The 15,164-nt window shown below is 37.9% G+C and overlaps 1 protein-coding gene across 1 annotated transcript in view; it reads right to left on the bottom strand.

Annotated features, from left to right (window-relative positions):
* MALRD1 (MAM and LDL receptor class A domain containing 1) overlaps positions 1 to 15,164 on the bottom strand; it is a 246,779-nt gene that overhangs the window by 8,543 nt on the left and 223,072 nt on the right. The window contains exons 37-38 of the mRNA XM_064634936.1: positions 9,852 to 9,928; positions 9,673 to 9,763 (exon numbers count right to left, since the gene is read on the bottom strand). Coding sequence (XP_064491006.1) covers positions 9,673 to 9,763; positions 9,852 to 9,928 — 168 coding nt within the window. The remainder of the gene's footprint in view (positions 1 to 9,672; positions 9,764 to 9,851; positions 9,929 to 15,164) is intronic.

Below are 15,164 nucleotides of genomic sequence, written 5' to 3'. Positions count from 1 at the left end.
CTCTGATTTTCCAATTAATTAGGAAAGGACTTGCATTTTGGGTCAAAATCATCAGTATTAGTTTTAAATCTATAGAAGCAACCCATAACTTTTACTGAAAAGCCAGAAGTAAAGAATCACTGAAGGTATTGAAATGCAGAGGTTTCATGAATTAACACAATGCCTTAAGCAATTTATGATAGATGAATAGGACAAATTTTGCTAATTATGGGTCTCATGTCCATTACCTCCTCTAGAAGTTTAAAGATATGCTTTCCTGATAAAGGTCTTCACATATTCCATTTTCTTTGGAAGCACTTATAACCTGTGCAGTTAATCCCATTAATTCCTCAAAAGCAGAATGAGGATGGAGCTTTCTGCCTATGCCTAAATATTTTTCTCTTATAGATGACTGGTTCCTAATATTCCACAATTCTTGAAATCACAGAATCATTTAGGTTGGAAAAGACCTCTAAAATCACCGAGTCTAACCTTTTACTGATCCCCACCTTGTCAAATTGACCATGGCAGTATGTCCAGTCCTTTCTACCTCCAGGGATGGTGACTCCACCACCTCCATGGGCAGTACATTCCAGTGCATAATAACCCTTTCTGTGAAGAAATTCTTCCTGGTGTTCAACCTGAACCTTCCCTGGCACAGCTTGAGGTTGTGTCCTCTCATCTTGTCACTAGTTGCCTGGGAGAAGAGATGGACTCCCACCATGTTCCACCCTCCTGTCAGGTAGTTGTATGCAGTGGTAAGGTCTCTCCTCAGCCTCCTTTTCTGCAAGCTAAAGAACCTCAGCTCCCTCAGCTGCTCTTTGTAGGACTTAAACTATAGACCCTTCACCAGCTTTGTTGTCCTATTCTCTGGACTCACTCCAGCACCTCAGTGTCTTTCTTGTAGTGAAAGGTGTGAAACATCAAAAGTGTTCCAAGACTATATAAAAAACAGCAGATGTATTAGTTAAAATTACTGAAGAATGAAGCTGAAGCTAATCTTTGCTTTTGAAGAGATGCTTTTAGTTTTTGTTGATTTTTTCCACAGTTTTTAAGAATAAGAGGATATGCAAACCCGTGCGTACATAGAAAGCTGTGTTTGTACAGTATTCTAAGACAAAAATTTTCCTAAAGCTTCCCATCAATCTCAGTGATGGAGAAATGGATTTTCTCATATTAAAAAGTCCTATTCCAAAGTTGCTCCTACAGGTGGCTGAAGCAGTGTCTTCCTAGAAGCTGATAGACAGGCTCTGGGTTACTGAGGGGAAAAGGGTAGTCACAGAAGCACAGTCGATGGAGGTGTTGGGAAGGGAAGCTGTTCCTCAGTGAGAAACACAGAGGACACACACTGCATGATTTCTTTTGCAAATAACTAAAACCAGAATGGCTGCTTAGGAGGAAGGCACAAGTAGGCTACAGAGTTATATGACCTTATGAGTTAAATCAGCACAAGAAACTAAGTTTGGGTTTTACACTAAACCAGAAACGTCTCTATAATATTTTTCACAACAAGATTCTCAGAAAGTAATTGCTTCTCATGCCAGTCTCATAATTTATTTTGATTGCCTGCAATGTGGAGAGCTGAATATTTGAACCTGTTGATTTTTCATTTTATCTTAATCTTAAAGATCATGATATCATGATTTATTACAGTTTAGTTAGTTTAGTGAACCTATAATATATTAGATTACTTATATGCATCCTAAGTATATATTTGCATCCTAATCCTCCTGCATAAAGTCCAGAAAATGTATACAGAATGTATTTTTTACTCTAAAATGAAAACATGAGGCCAGAAGCAAACTCAGATGAGTAGTTTTCAAGAAGTTTGGTTCTTCTTCAAAACTAGTGCCCAAAGGGCCAGATTTTCATGCCTTAATTTTTCTGTCTGATTTAGACATCACAGACCAACTGATCTAAAAGCATGATGTGGAATTAAGCACATCAGTTCTGCTTACAGTCAGTGGAGATATTTCCAAAAGGCAGTCCAAGTCACAAAATTCTCAATGGGAACCTCCTTTACTGTGCCAATAGCAAATGGCGAGGATAGGTCTGATTCTCTTTCATTCCCACTCCCCCGTGAAACTTAAGCAATTCATGCAAGACCTATATATAGCTTATTTTGGACAAGAACATGTTGAGTACTTAGGTCTGTCTTGAGGGCAGGAGGATGCTGAACATGGATCTCCAGCTTTCTCTGCAAGGAGTATAACTAACCAGAAGAACACTGTGCCAAACTGTGGGCACCAAAAAGAGTGCTGTCTGAGTTCTTAAACAGTATGTTTGTGGTTGCTGTGTTTAGTGCTGAAATTGGTCCCGTGTGTGTGTGTGCGCGCGTGTGCGAGGTTTTCTCTAGCATGAAAACTGCTCAGGCTGCCCAGTAGATTTCAGGTGTTTCTCCACTTTAGATCTGAATCATGAAAGAGCATATGTATTGGTCACCTTATCAGGAAAAATGGGAATTTTATGGCCCAAAATGTGGACAGTGCTTGAATTTATGCACCCCAAACTTAGGTGGAGAATGAGCCTTCTTAAGTTCTCTCCTGTTCTTAGAAACATTTTTGCCAAAGCAGGGTTTTCAAAGTCACCTTGAATGTACTACCTTATATGTAACTTTTATGCTACACGTATACATACAACATATATATGCACATAGATGTACATATATCAATGTATTTATACAAACACATGTATGGTTACCCCTGTTTGTGAATGTAGCAAATGATTCTTTCTAAGGGATACCAATAATTATCCTTAAAAATTCTGAAATATTTTCAAATTACTCAAAAGATCTCAAAGAATATATAAGAAAAAATGTAATCCCATGTTTACACAAGTGCTGCAATCCATCAGTTGGATGAGGTACTAACTGCCTGAATGACAGAACCACAGAATATGCTGAGTTGGAAGGGACTCACAAGAATCATTGAGTCCAACTCCTGGCCCTGTCCAGGATCATCCCCAAGAGTCACCCCATGTGCTTCAGAGTATCATCCAAATGCTCCTTGAAATTTGTCAAGCTTGGCATTGTGACCACTTCTCTGGGGAGCCTGTTTCAGTGCCCAAACACTCTCTGGGGGAAGAACCTTTTCCTAATATACAACCTAAACCTCCCCTGAAACAACTCCAGGCCATTCCTCAGAATGAAGTTGTAACTGCAATGAGGTGTCCCCTTAGTCTCCTCTTCTCCAGGCTGAACAGATCAAGTGACCTCAGCCACTCCTCCTGCAGCTTCCCGTCAAGGTTCTTCAGCATCTTTGTTGCCCTCCTTTGGAACTCCCTAATAGCTAATATCTTCCTTATACTGCAGTGACTAAAACATCACACAATATTCAAGGTGAGGCTGCACCAGTGCAGAGCTGAGCAGGACAATCCCCTCCCTTGATCAGCTGTTGATGCTTTACCTGATGCCCCTGAGGTCATGGTTGGCCCTCCTGGCTGCCAGGGCACTGCTGATTCATATTCAACTTACCATGGACCAGGACCCTGAGGTCCCTTTCCATGACACTGCTTTCCAGCATCTCATTCCCCAGTCTATCTGAACATCTGAGGTTGCCCCATTCCAGGTGTACAATCCAATACTTTCCCTTGTTGAACTTCGTCATTTGTCAGGGTCTCTCTGGGGGGCCTCTCTGCCTTTGAGGGAGTCAACAGCTATTCACAGTTTTATGTCGTCTGCAAACTTGCTTAGTATCTCTTCCAGTCCTGTGTCCAAGTAATTTATGAAGATATTGAAGAGCACAGGGCACAAGATGGAGCCCTGCAGAACTCCACTGGTGCCAGGTCAGCAGCCTGATGTTACCCCTTTCACTATTACCCTCTGTGCTTGACCCGTGAGCCAGTTGCCCACCCATCACATGATGTGTTTATCCAGCTCTGTGCTGGACATTTTGTCCAGAAGGATACTGTGAGAGACAGTATCGAAAGCTTTACTGAAGAAGTCTGTCCTAGGGAACTGAGATGACATATTCGCACTACTTTACATGTCATGTATACATCTCTAGAATTAAACACAACACAGTAGAACTTTAGCTAATCAGAATATGAAGCTCCCCTGACTAGAGAAAAGCAATGGTATGTCCTCTACCGTACTCTGTCACCAATATAGATACTGCTGAGGAAGGCATAAAAGTGCAGTACTAGTCAGTGGGCTGGCTGTTGCCATCTGATCATCAGTTTTTAACTTCTTGATTGGACACTTTAACTAAACGTATTGTAGTGGCTTGAGTTAAGCTCATTCCTGCAATGCTTGCTGTTATTTGACCAAAGTGAAACACTGACCTGACAGAAAATGATAGCTTTTTGCTACAGTAAAGAGAAATATAGCTATCTCCCTCGTGGTGGGGAGAAAGTTTTATACATGTGACCACTGTACTCACTGCTTGAAAACTTACAGTCCAGAATAATTGATCAATGGGAAATGTTTATAAATCTCATTTGTGAGGAAAACTCATAAATTCTAAGTTCAGAAGACTCTACCAAGTAGGGAATAACTAGGGTTAAAAATGGCAAGCACAGAACAGTTTAAGAAAAAAAAAAAGATGTGGGTAAGGCAGTTCAGAGAGAACTGGATTTTCTAACATAACCACAAATACCACAAAAGGAAAGGAAAGGTTTAATCATCTTGAGATGAGGTAACATAGGTCATAGCTTTGCTAAGCTCATCTGTATTCTTTAGTAGCAAAAACTACTGCCTTGTCGTAGGTTTCTCCACTGTGACTTCACAGAGACGGGAAGAAGTTGTATGCTCTACAAAAAAATACCTGCCCGCTATGTTACTGCTGCGTAACATAATGCTTTGTAATGGAAAATTAAAGTATCTAGATTTCATTTGTTTGGATGCAATAGGTCATAATTTTGTACTTTTCAATGTACCTTTGAAATAAAAATTAAATCTTTAGTACAGGACACAATTTTGTAGGAAATATAGTACCTGAAGAATGCTTATCATCTGGACCATAACAACAATGACAAAATCCTAGTGGACCAAACATTCGATTACAATTAAGCTACTAATTAAAATAATTCCTTTAAAGAATTCTTTATAGGTATTCTAAAGCTTGAGTTCTAAACAAAGTAACCTCAAGATCTCAATTTCCAAAGTATTCACAAAATCTTTTCAATTAAATTTATGTTTGCAGAAGTGGGCTATATTTTTCACATCCCACAGAAGAAACAGGAGGCATGATGAAAGGAGAGAAGACTTTCCAAAAGCTGGATCTAGAATCATCTACAAGTCACTGTGACATTTGATTAGACTGTATATATGCTGTCTTCCTTTCCAAGGTCTACACTTTGTACTTTTTGAGTCCCTTTAGGAAATTTAATTTTTTTATATTTTTTTTAAATCAGTCCTTTGCATCTTTCATCTGAGTGGTCTTGTTGGCTGCAGACTGATATTAGCTCTGCTTCAGCTTGCTACTTCTTGTTTCTTTGCCATCCTTCCTATGTGTAGTGGTCATGAGATGTACATTTCAGAAAAACTGAAGACTTCTGATGATAATACTGGGTATCATCCTTCAGAACAAAAATACTCTACAGAAGAATAAATGGATTTGGATAGCAGCATTAGACTAATACACCAACTCCCAAACAACAGTTATGGCTGATGCTTCCAAATTTTGCTTTTCTTTTTCCCATAAAACTGCACATTTTTCTCCCATTTTACAAGAACAGTATCTGTCTCTGTTCCAGTTCACAGGCTGAAAATGATTCAATAAATGTCATTATACTGTCATTCTGTTTAACACTTTGGGATATAGGAACAGAGGCATTGCCAGCAATGACCTCTGGCAGCCCTTCAGATCCACTTGGAGAGCCTCGCCTGGAATACACTACCCATTCCTCCACACCAGACCTCCAGAAGGGTAAGGTCTAATCGCAGAAAGTCTGGCAACAGAAACTAGGAATCATCGTAATTATAAGTAAACCTTAACTATGGAGAAAGGCAAAAAGCACTGAGCTTGTTTAGCCTGAAGAAAGCAGCCTGCAAGGAGGCATAACAATTGTCTTCAAGAGCAGAAAAAGCTTTTTCAAAGGAGGAAGGGAATGATCTGTTATTGTCCATGGTGAATAAGAATGAACTTAAATTGTAAACAGACATATAAGGATTTGGAAAATAACTTTTTAATAGTAAACATCTTTCTACCCAAGGTACCAAGATTGCCTGAGGATGCCATCAAATTCATGTTACTAGAGGTCTTTACATGCAAATTTAGGAGGGATACCATTGAGTCTCTGTTATGTGGCAGAATGAAAAATGGCTTCTGTGGGTCCTTTTTCCCCCTGATTTTCTATAATTTTAGAATACTTTTTCAGAGCACCTCCATTTTTCACTCTGTTGCCTGTGTGGCAAAATACATTTTTTATATGCTTTGGAAAATTTATTGTACTGTGCTTGTTAAGATTGACAGGACTGATAATAGCTGTGGTACATTAGCCTTGCAACTGATGGCACAGATCAAGAATAGGAAAGAAACAAACTGAAAGGATCCAGGGACAATGACTTCTTTGGAGGCAAACACAAAAAAGCATAGCTTTGCTGGGCAGAAAGTCACTTACTTTTCATATTCTCACTTTTTAAAGTAAAATGAAGCATGTGAAGGAATCTGCAATAAAATGGAAGCTAAAATGAAGCTTTTCTTCTATGTGGTCAATAAGGACAGATGCTACTGATGGAGTGGAGTAACTGGCAGCCTTCCCTTCTGGACTAGGAAATCATCTCTGCAGTGCTAACTGGAATGTGAGAAATTTGTAAGCTTCCCCAACTTGAAGTTTCTATACAAAAGTTTCACATATCTCCAGCTGGGAACCGGGAAGTAGCTTGCATATCTGAATGCCATCATGGTAATGAAGTACACTGTTGCCAAGCCATGTAGCCGGCCACTTTTGTCCATTAGGAAATAAACTTACATGATGACTTCCAGTAAATCCCATTCAGTCAATGGAGCATTTAAAGCCTGCAGATCAGAAATTAAATTCTTGCAAAGGAAGGAGAAGGAGAGAGCAAAGGAAAAGTGGGGTATCCTTTCTGAGTTGAAGAGTTAAGACACTATTAGTCTTTCCAGTGGCAAAAAAGAAAAAAAGGAGGGACAAATGTAACTCTTAGATTCTTACCGCTGTTATTGACAACTTCTCAGCCAGCAGCTGTCTAAGGGGTCCCAGTCTGGAGATACTGCCTGCTACCTGGCTTTCTGGTGAAAAAAATTAGTTCTACTGGACTCTGAAACTTCTTCTCTAGCTCTTGTGCACATTCCTGTGCTGTTTCCATTGAGGCATAGATGGACCTGCACTCCATTTCGAGATGTCCTGGGAGCTAGCACCTACAACTGTTAATGTGCCTCTGAAGAACCATCTGCCAATACCTGCACGTGTGGTTCTATATCAGTAAGGCAAGGAGATACTAATGGAAATTATCTAAAAATAGCTAGCAAAAGAAGTTATCAAAAGGCAGTAAATAAGGCCTCAATTGTGTGAAAGCTTCCTTAGAGTGACTATACTTTTAGAAAACAATATGATCCAGGAGGGCTAAAAGCAGACACAGGCCTTTGAAGAGAAAATTAATTGCAGGAATGTATTATTTATGTGTCAGTTAAATTCCTCTCTTTCATCAAATCCCTTAAAAAAAAAGAGGAGTAAAATCTCATGCCTCTGTGTGGTGCTGTCACATTGTACATTTTACAGACTTATGCAGACACAAGTCTCTTCTTATTATAAAGGCTTATCTTAAAAATCCAAACTTCTGTATGGTAACATTGGCTGCATTTTGACTAGTCAGTTCTGACTACTGATCAAGCACTGAAAGAATAATTTGCCTTAATTCACTACTATGTTTCCAGCTGTGATTTTTATATACCAAATCATGGTAGGCACTAGATAGTTGAAGAAGGAGAGACAGACTGCCTGAATGAACTTATCTTCTCAAATTCAAAGTTTCAGATTTCATTGTTTTTGCAATTTCATAATTTCAAATTGCCATTGATTAGCTAGATTATTTCTTAGCAAGATGCCTATAAAATGCATTTTAACTTATATGTTAAGTCAACTGTGATTAAAAACAATGAAAATTATAAATTTTTGTTCTGTACCATGGGCAAAATGATTTGGAAATCTCAGTTCATAACAGATAAAACTTGTAATCACAAAAATTTCCATCAGCATAACTGATCTTTTTGGCAATTCCAGTGAAAACAATCAAGACTTGAATGAGCTTTGTTGCATAAGCTTGTCTAACCCTCTGTTTCACAGCTCTGGTTCTCTGCATATGAGGGCTGTGATATTTTCTTAGCACCATAGTAAGAAGATCCTCATTCATCCCTGTTTTAACACCTAGTAGGTGATTTAACATCTAATAGGTGTTTTAATAACTAATAGGATATTCGCATGTTTGACATCATATTGCAACAGAGTACAAAAAAGACTGGGTGTTTTTTCAGCATATATAGCTTTTCCAAGAAAGGAAAAAATATTCTTTGAATACAGATATGTGGGTAGAAGAGATATGAATGACAGTGCAGTAACCTTTAAGCAGACCTTTATGAAAGGAAAAGGTAGAAGGGAGCATTGAGAGTACAGGAGAGGTAGCATAAGGAACAACAATACTTTTTTAATTAGAACACCATCAAACATGTTTTGAGAAATTATTTGTTTCCAAAGATACTAATTGAAATTACAAAAAAAAAAAAAAAATCTAGCAGCTCTTACAATAAAACTAATCTTGCACTTCTGAGATGTCTTTCCCTACGTGTGCCTTAGCAGGCTGTATTACTGTGAATGAATTAAGTCTTGAAGCCCCCACAAAATCAGATAAGAAAATGTTATTCCCGCTTACAGAAGAGGAAGGAGATGTAAAGAAAGCAGGTAAAGCTATGCACTCAATTAACAGTAGCACAACTGATATAGGCTCCTGCTTCAACATTTTTCTTCTGTGTCTATAGACAGCTCTACCTGTCAGGGGAGCATGCAGGGACAGGAGACATGTCAGCAGCAATAATGTCAGGACAGGAGTCTGCATGGATTAGTGGATAGTTTGGGAGATAACAGCATCCCCAAAGAGAGAAAAGTCTATAGCAGAGAACAAGTTTAAAGGAAAAGAGACAGCTTTGAAGATGAATTATGGAGAAGAAAATGAAGGGTGAGGAAAATCTAACAACATGAAAATAGACAGCACAATGCACAACAGAAACTGCTGAAAGGGAGGAAGAGGCAGTGGTAGGTACTTGCCGACAGAGAAGGATCTAGCAGAATAAGTTACGAGATGGGTAGAGAAGCAACACAGGTGTAGGAGGAAAATAAGAAACAGAATAAAAAAATCTTACATTAGGGAGGAGAGAGAAAGCAGAAATTATCAGAAGGATGACAGGAAGGGCTAGGAATTATATCTGTGAAATAGTGATTTGTCAGTGTAAGGCACATCCTAAAAAACCTCTGAACTCTGAATTTTATAATTTAAGAATACTCATACAATGTTACAATCAAAACATTCTAAGCAGTCAAGCCATTCCTCATTGTTTCCAGGATGGGGTCCACTAAGGTCAGCTTTTGTTGCAAAGCTAGTTTTTCTGCTTAGTGTTGCACATGAAGACAAACAGACTGCAGGGAGATTTAAAAGTTGAAACCAATGAGTCTGGGCAGCTAGCCATTGCTTTGTGCCACATTTGTGTCTGCTTTACGCAAAATAAAAGTTTCACTTACGTTTCTGGCACTTTCTTCTTCGAAAGAAAATACAAGGCAGCAGCTGTAATTTTAATCAAGAAGAAACCAATACCAAACCCAATCCAAATATCTGCAAAATTAGAGCAAAGACAGAAATAAGTAAAACAAAACATTCAAAGAATGAATTGAAAGATATTTCTTTCTTTTTACAGACCCACCATTTTGTAGGAGAGTTGGAGGCTGAAGAGGCTTAGCACTTATGTGGCAACGGTTTCCTTCCCATTCTTTTCCACATCTGTGAATAAAACAAGAATTTTTGAAAAAGATTAGCACGACTATCTTTTTTTTGAAAAAGATTAGGAACGATTAGCAGAGATGAGCACACAGGAAATGCAAACCTTTTAACACTTTTGCCAGGGAGACTAAAGCTTATCTGGGAATCATAAAGAGCAGCACCCAAGTCAATATAATGGAATGTAAGTAGTAAATACACAAAACAAACTTAGGAGAGAGAAAAATAAAATAAAACTAAGTTCAAAGCTTAGAATTGGCTTCCTTATCCACATTATCACTGTATTGTTTTCTCATAAAAGAAATCTGATTAATTTCCCTGTATCCCTCCATGTGAAAGTTAAGTAAATTTCTGAGTTGAGGAACTGGGACCCTAATGTAGAGAAACACAAACAATTAGAGATGAAAAAGATGCGATTTCCTGCCCCCTCACCTAATCTGTCTCTCTTTTGTTTCACTATTTTCTTGCAAAAATTATATCTTTCTAACAAATGCCCCTTCAAAACAAAAGCGTTGCATTTGAGTTAAAAACTGCAGCCAGGTAAAATTATTCTAAAATTACTGTTTGGTAAAATCCAGTCTTAATTTGAAGTGACCAAATACAAGAAATCTTACACAAGCATTACTGTTTTAATTTGTTGCCTAATGGTTAATCACAGTCACAAAAAAAACCCCAAAACAAAACAAAACAAACAAACAAACGAAACACAAAAACCAACCAACCAAAAAAAAAAATCCCAAAACCCCAAAAAAACCCCTGTATAATTTGTCACTTTAATTTATCTAGATTTAGCTCTTGTCTACTCGCTGTTATTGTGGCCTTCATCAGAATGAAGGGACCTCGGGCACCTAGGCCAGGTTGGCTGCCTTTGCTGAGACACGTGCAGTTTGAGGAGTCTCAAAATGGCTGAAGGCACGTATTTTTGCAAAACCTAAATGACAACTAGTGTAAAGGCTTATCAATTTTTATAAAGTAATTTCCATTTTGAAATTGTGGTTTCCTCTCCTTAAATGTGTAATACAAAACCTCATATATACACTATTAAATGTTTATATTAAAGCTATTTTATTTGAACATGTGAGAGGGAACTTCATGTTTTTTACCATGGTTTAGCACATGGTATTGCCTTTGTGCCTTACCCTAGCAGTTACACAGTGAGTTAACTAGGCACTCCAGAGGGAGAGTGTATTCCATTATCTCATTTTCCCAGAAAATGACTTTGAGTGGTCGATGTAGGGAGAAGAAGGGTTGGATGATAGGAGCAACAAGAATCTGTCTGTAGCCTCAGTGACATCTAGAAGAATTCAGAAAGGATCAGGGCATGTTAGAAAGCAGATCTGTATCCCAGTTTCAGATTTGACAGGAGGAAGGTGACTTCCCTAGAGACCAAAAGAGACTGATGCGGGATTTATTGCAACTCAGTGCTCCATTGTAAAACTGTGGGCAGAGACCATGCCAGAGGGGAAGCACCAGCCCTACTCAAACACAGTGAACAGAGAGAGATTTATTAACCCATTTTACAGATGTGAGTTTTCTCTGGTTAAAGGGTTACCTTGTTCAAGGTAGGTAATTAATATAACTAATGAAGCCTAGCTTTAGAAACTGGAGCCAGTAGCATATTCTGACATGCCAACTTTTAAGTAAAAATGGCATAATTTCAGCTGACAGCTCTAGCTGAGCTGGAGAGTAATTTTATTCAGTGACAGAAAATACCTGGTCCATTCAGTCCTCCTTCTTCTTCAGCATACTACAAAAAAATCATGTAATTCATAAGCTGCCTTTTATGCAGACTGATGATTTTATACAAATGTCAAATTGCATCTGGGCTCCTACCAAGCTCTGTGGAGCCATGTAGAAACATTGCAATCTGATGGTAATCACCCATCAAAATAATTTTCTGATTGCTCTTGATTGTATAATTTCTTTTCTCCCTGTTTGCCAGATTTTCTCTTGAGCCAGATATGCTTTTAATCCAAATTGCCCTCTTTCTTGTCACTGCAGAACTTGCTTGACTGTAAAGAAAGAATAAGAAAACAGATTTGCAGCTGTGCACAAGAACTACTCAGACATGGCAAGAGAGGTGCCATCTGCTCTGGATCCACTAGGGCACAGTTCACCTCAGAACTCTCACAAAGCAGGTGTGTATACTGGTAAGAGTATAGGAAAGTTCTATTACCCAGAAGTATATTCATATGTTATGTTTCCATTTATTGATGGAATATTTCCACATATTCATGCTATGTTTGAATTATGGATAAAAAATTTAGGCAGCTTTTAGTCATATGGGCAACTACTTTATCTTCCTAAGCATGCATACATAGAGGTTTTATAATCAACTACTAACCACCTAAGGTTGGCCATTTATTTCCTTCCAAATCTCTGAATTTGAACAGTATTTTTTTGTCTTACATGGCACACACTACTTAGGAATCTGATGTCAGATTATCAGTGTGCAATTTTGGCCAGTGAAATGATTTTCCACTGTGTCCATGTAGGTCACTGTTATTGATTAAAGAAAAAAAGGATAGAAAATGGATTAAGGTGAAACAAAGATAGTATCTCTGAAACTTGGTATGTTGTTAGGACAAATTAAAAAAAAAATAGATGGGAAAGATACTGAAGATGGGAAAGCATGAAGCATGGGGACTATCTATAGGGAGAGGGAGGAGGCAAGGAAAAAAAATATGATGATAGTTAAGACAGCATAGCTAATCCTCAAAGACCAGGATGGATAAGAAGTGTTAAACAACAAAAAGCTTGAAGAATGAGTATATTAGCTGGTTAAAAACTCCTTCATGTATCTCCACACATTAATTTAATTGTTAATTTCTAACTTTGGCTGGAATCTTAGCAAGCATTCCTGCCACTGAAGCAAAATATAAGACTATCAGAAAAATTTGTTTTATAATTTGGAGGTTCCTTCAAATCTTCATAAGGTTTGGTTGTTCATTGCTAAGAAAATTCCATCTTCTCAAGTTAAAAATAAAAGACTTGAGAAAGTAAGAGTTACAGCTAGTTGAGAAGACTGCAACTTTCACTGAGGTTACAAGAATAAAGGGAAAATTATTCATTAATATCCTGGGCATAGTGGTGGTGGAGAAATTACTCTCTAAATTGAGAGGAGAGAATGGAATTGAGATTTGTAATGGTACTAATATTTACCAATAACTTACAGTGGAGAAGAAGAGAATAGTTCTAGGACATGAATGTAAACAAAATATAAATAATTCTTATCAAACTACTCCAGTTATTTCACTCCATTGGAAAGCAGAGGGGTATTTTCAAAACAAATAAATAATTTAGGCATGGTCTTCTATAGGATATTGGAGGTTTTGATAAGAAATCCAGAAAAATTGAGAGTATTTTACAGGTTTGAAAATGCTATACCACTATATATTTTTTTATATTTAATAAAATCCAGAAACCATTGCAGGCTATAACTGACGAATCAAACTATTTTAGAAGCTATGCAAAACTTATACAACAAAACACAGAACCTTTTGTCCTTAAGGAATGAGGTATATGTACCCCCTGTGTGAGGTAGGTGTTGAAATGATGTTCTTCTCATCCAGTGACATTTCCTGTAGACTTCACACTCTGTCCAATGCCTGTAGGACCAGGCAATTGATAAAAATCCAGAAAAGTCCCTCTTTTCATTAAGGAATAAAATAAAAATACTGGGAAAAAAGGTGGTAAAGGCAAGCATGGTGTTAGTTTATAGTGATTATATATATTTTATTTATATTATATATATGATGATGGAAGATATTTCCCTGATGTTTGTACTGAGGACGCACAATACCTATTCCTGTGCTTTTGCAATCATAATAATATGGTCTCAACTCTCAGACTTTGTTCTTTGCCTGTTACTGCAAAACTGTATGTGAATAACAGTAATAATCCCAGGCAACTTTATAGGAAGGGAAGTCAAACTTCACCTTTCTACTGCGCAGTCCTTGATACATGTAATCCTGACACGAACTTTAATTACTCTAACAGCTCCAGGTAGGTCAGAGCAGCCTGCATATGCACCCAAGAGCTGGCTCACTTGAAGTACAGCTAATGGAGGAAAACACTCTTAACTACCCGCTCACTGCTATGCATGGACTGTACTTCCAGTGTTCTGCTTTCAGCTGGGAGGCAGGTAAGTTGCTTCTTCAAAGTCACAATTAGCTTCCTCGCTGATGAGAGCAGCTGGGGATACACAAATGCTGATGTGGTGGAAGGACCTTACGGAGTACAGATCAACCATATCTTCTGGGCTATGTGTTAAATCTTCATTAGCAGGGTAATGGGAACTTTGAAGAGCTTGCTTAATAATCCTCTTCTGCTACTTTTTTTAAGACAGACAATTCTGAAAAAGCTCTGAATTTATCTCTTGAGCCGTGAAGCTGAAATTCCACATTATTTATGTACAATTAATTTCCCTGGACTAATGACATCTTGACTAATTAGCACCACCACATTTTACATGAGTCTTAAGCTTATCTGAAATGCAGACATAGTCACTGCGATCCATTTAGACAGGAAACTCCTCATAGTTGAAACAGGAGGAGCAACAGAGAAAGACAGATGAAATAGCACTTGAATACTTCCATCCCAGTGCACATCCTAATCTATCCTGCCTGACAAAATGTCTTGTGCTATTAGCAAGTTCTTATGGTAAAGTCACCCTGGAAGAGAGAATGTTAACCCCTCAAATTTGCTTCTAGGATTTCCAACTCATTATTCCCTAATATACATACAGGTAATTCAGAGGAATGAATTTAGCATTGCCCATGTTGCTGCATCCTGTGCCTGCAGTTATGGCTCATCTCACTGGAAACAAAAAATAAAAACCAGACAAGGTGTCTGTTGTTTTTTGATGTTCAGTCAGGGCAGGTTTAATTTACAAGGACATGCCTGGCTGATACACTGCTTCATTTCAGGATGTCAAAGCATATCTGCTTTTCTTATTTTAATCTGAAAAATTTTTTATATAGAAAACTTAATCTGTTATGTCTTGCATATATTCAGAATGACCAAAAGTTAGTCAGCCAACTATTTAGTGTACATGGTATTAATAGTATGTAGATTAAGGCAGTAATATGTGGATGATCGTAGTTATACATTCCTATGAACATGAATGTACACTTTGCAACATCCTTTAGAGACTGTACTTATGAGACAACCACAGTGCACTGAGCCAGTATCTTCTGTGTGAACTCATATTTGCCATTGCTGTGTTTCTAATACATTT

The sequence above is a fragment of the Pseudopipra pipra genome, chromosome 1 (genome assembly GCF_036250125.1).
Source record: "Pseudopipra pipra isolate bDixPip1 chromosome 1, bDixPip1.hap1, whole genome shotgun sequence".
NCBI classification, from domain to species: domain Eukaryota; kingdom Metazoa; phylum Chordata; class Aves; order Passeriformes; family Pipridae; genus Pseudopipra; species Pseudopipra pipra.
Note: the sequence above shows the minus strand (reverse complement) of the source record. Positions and strands in the feature narration are given on the sequence as shown.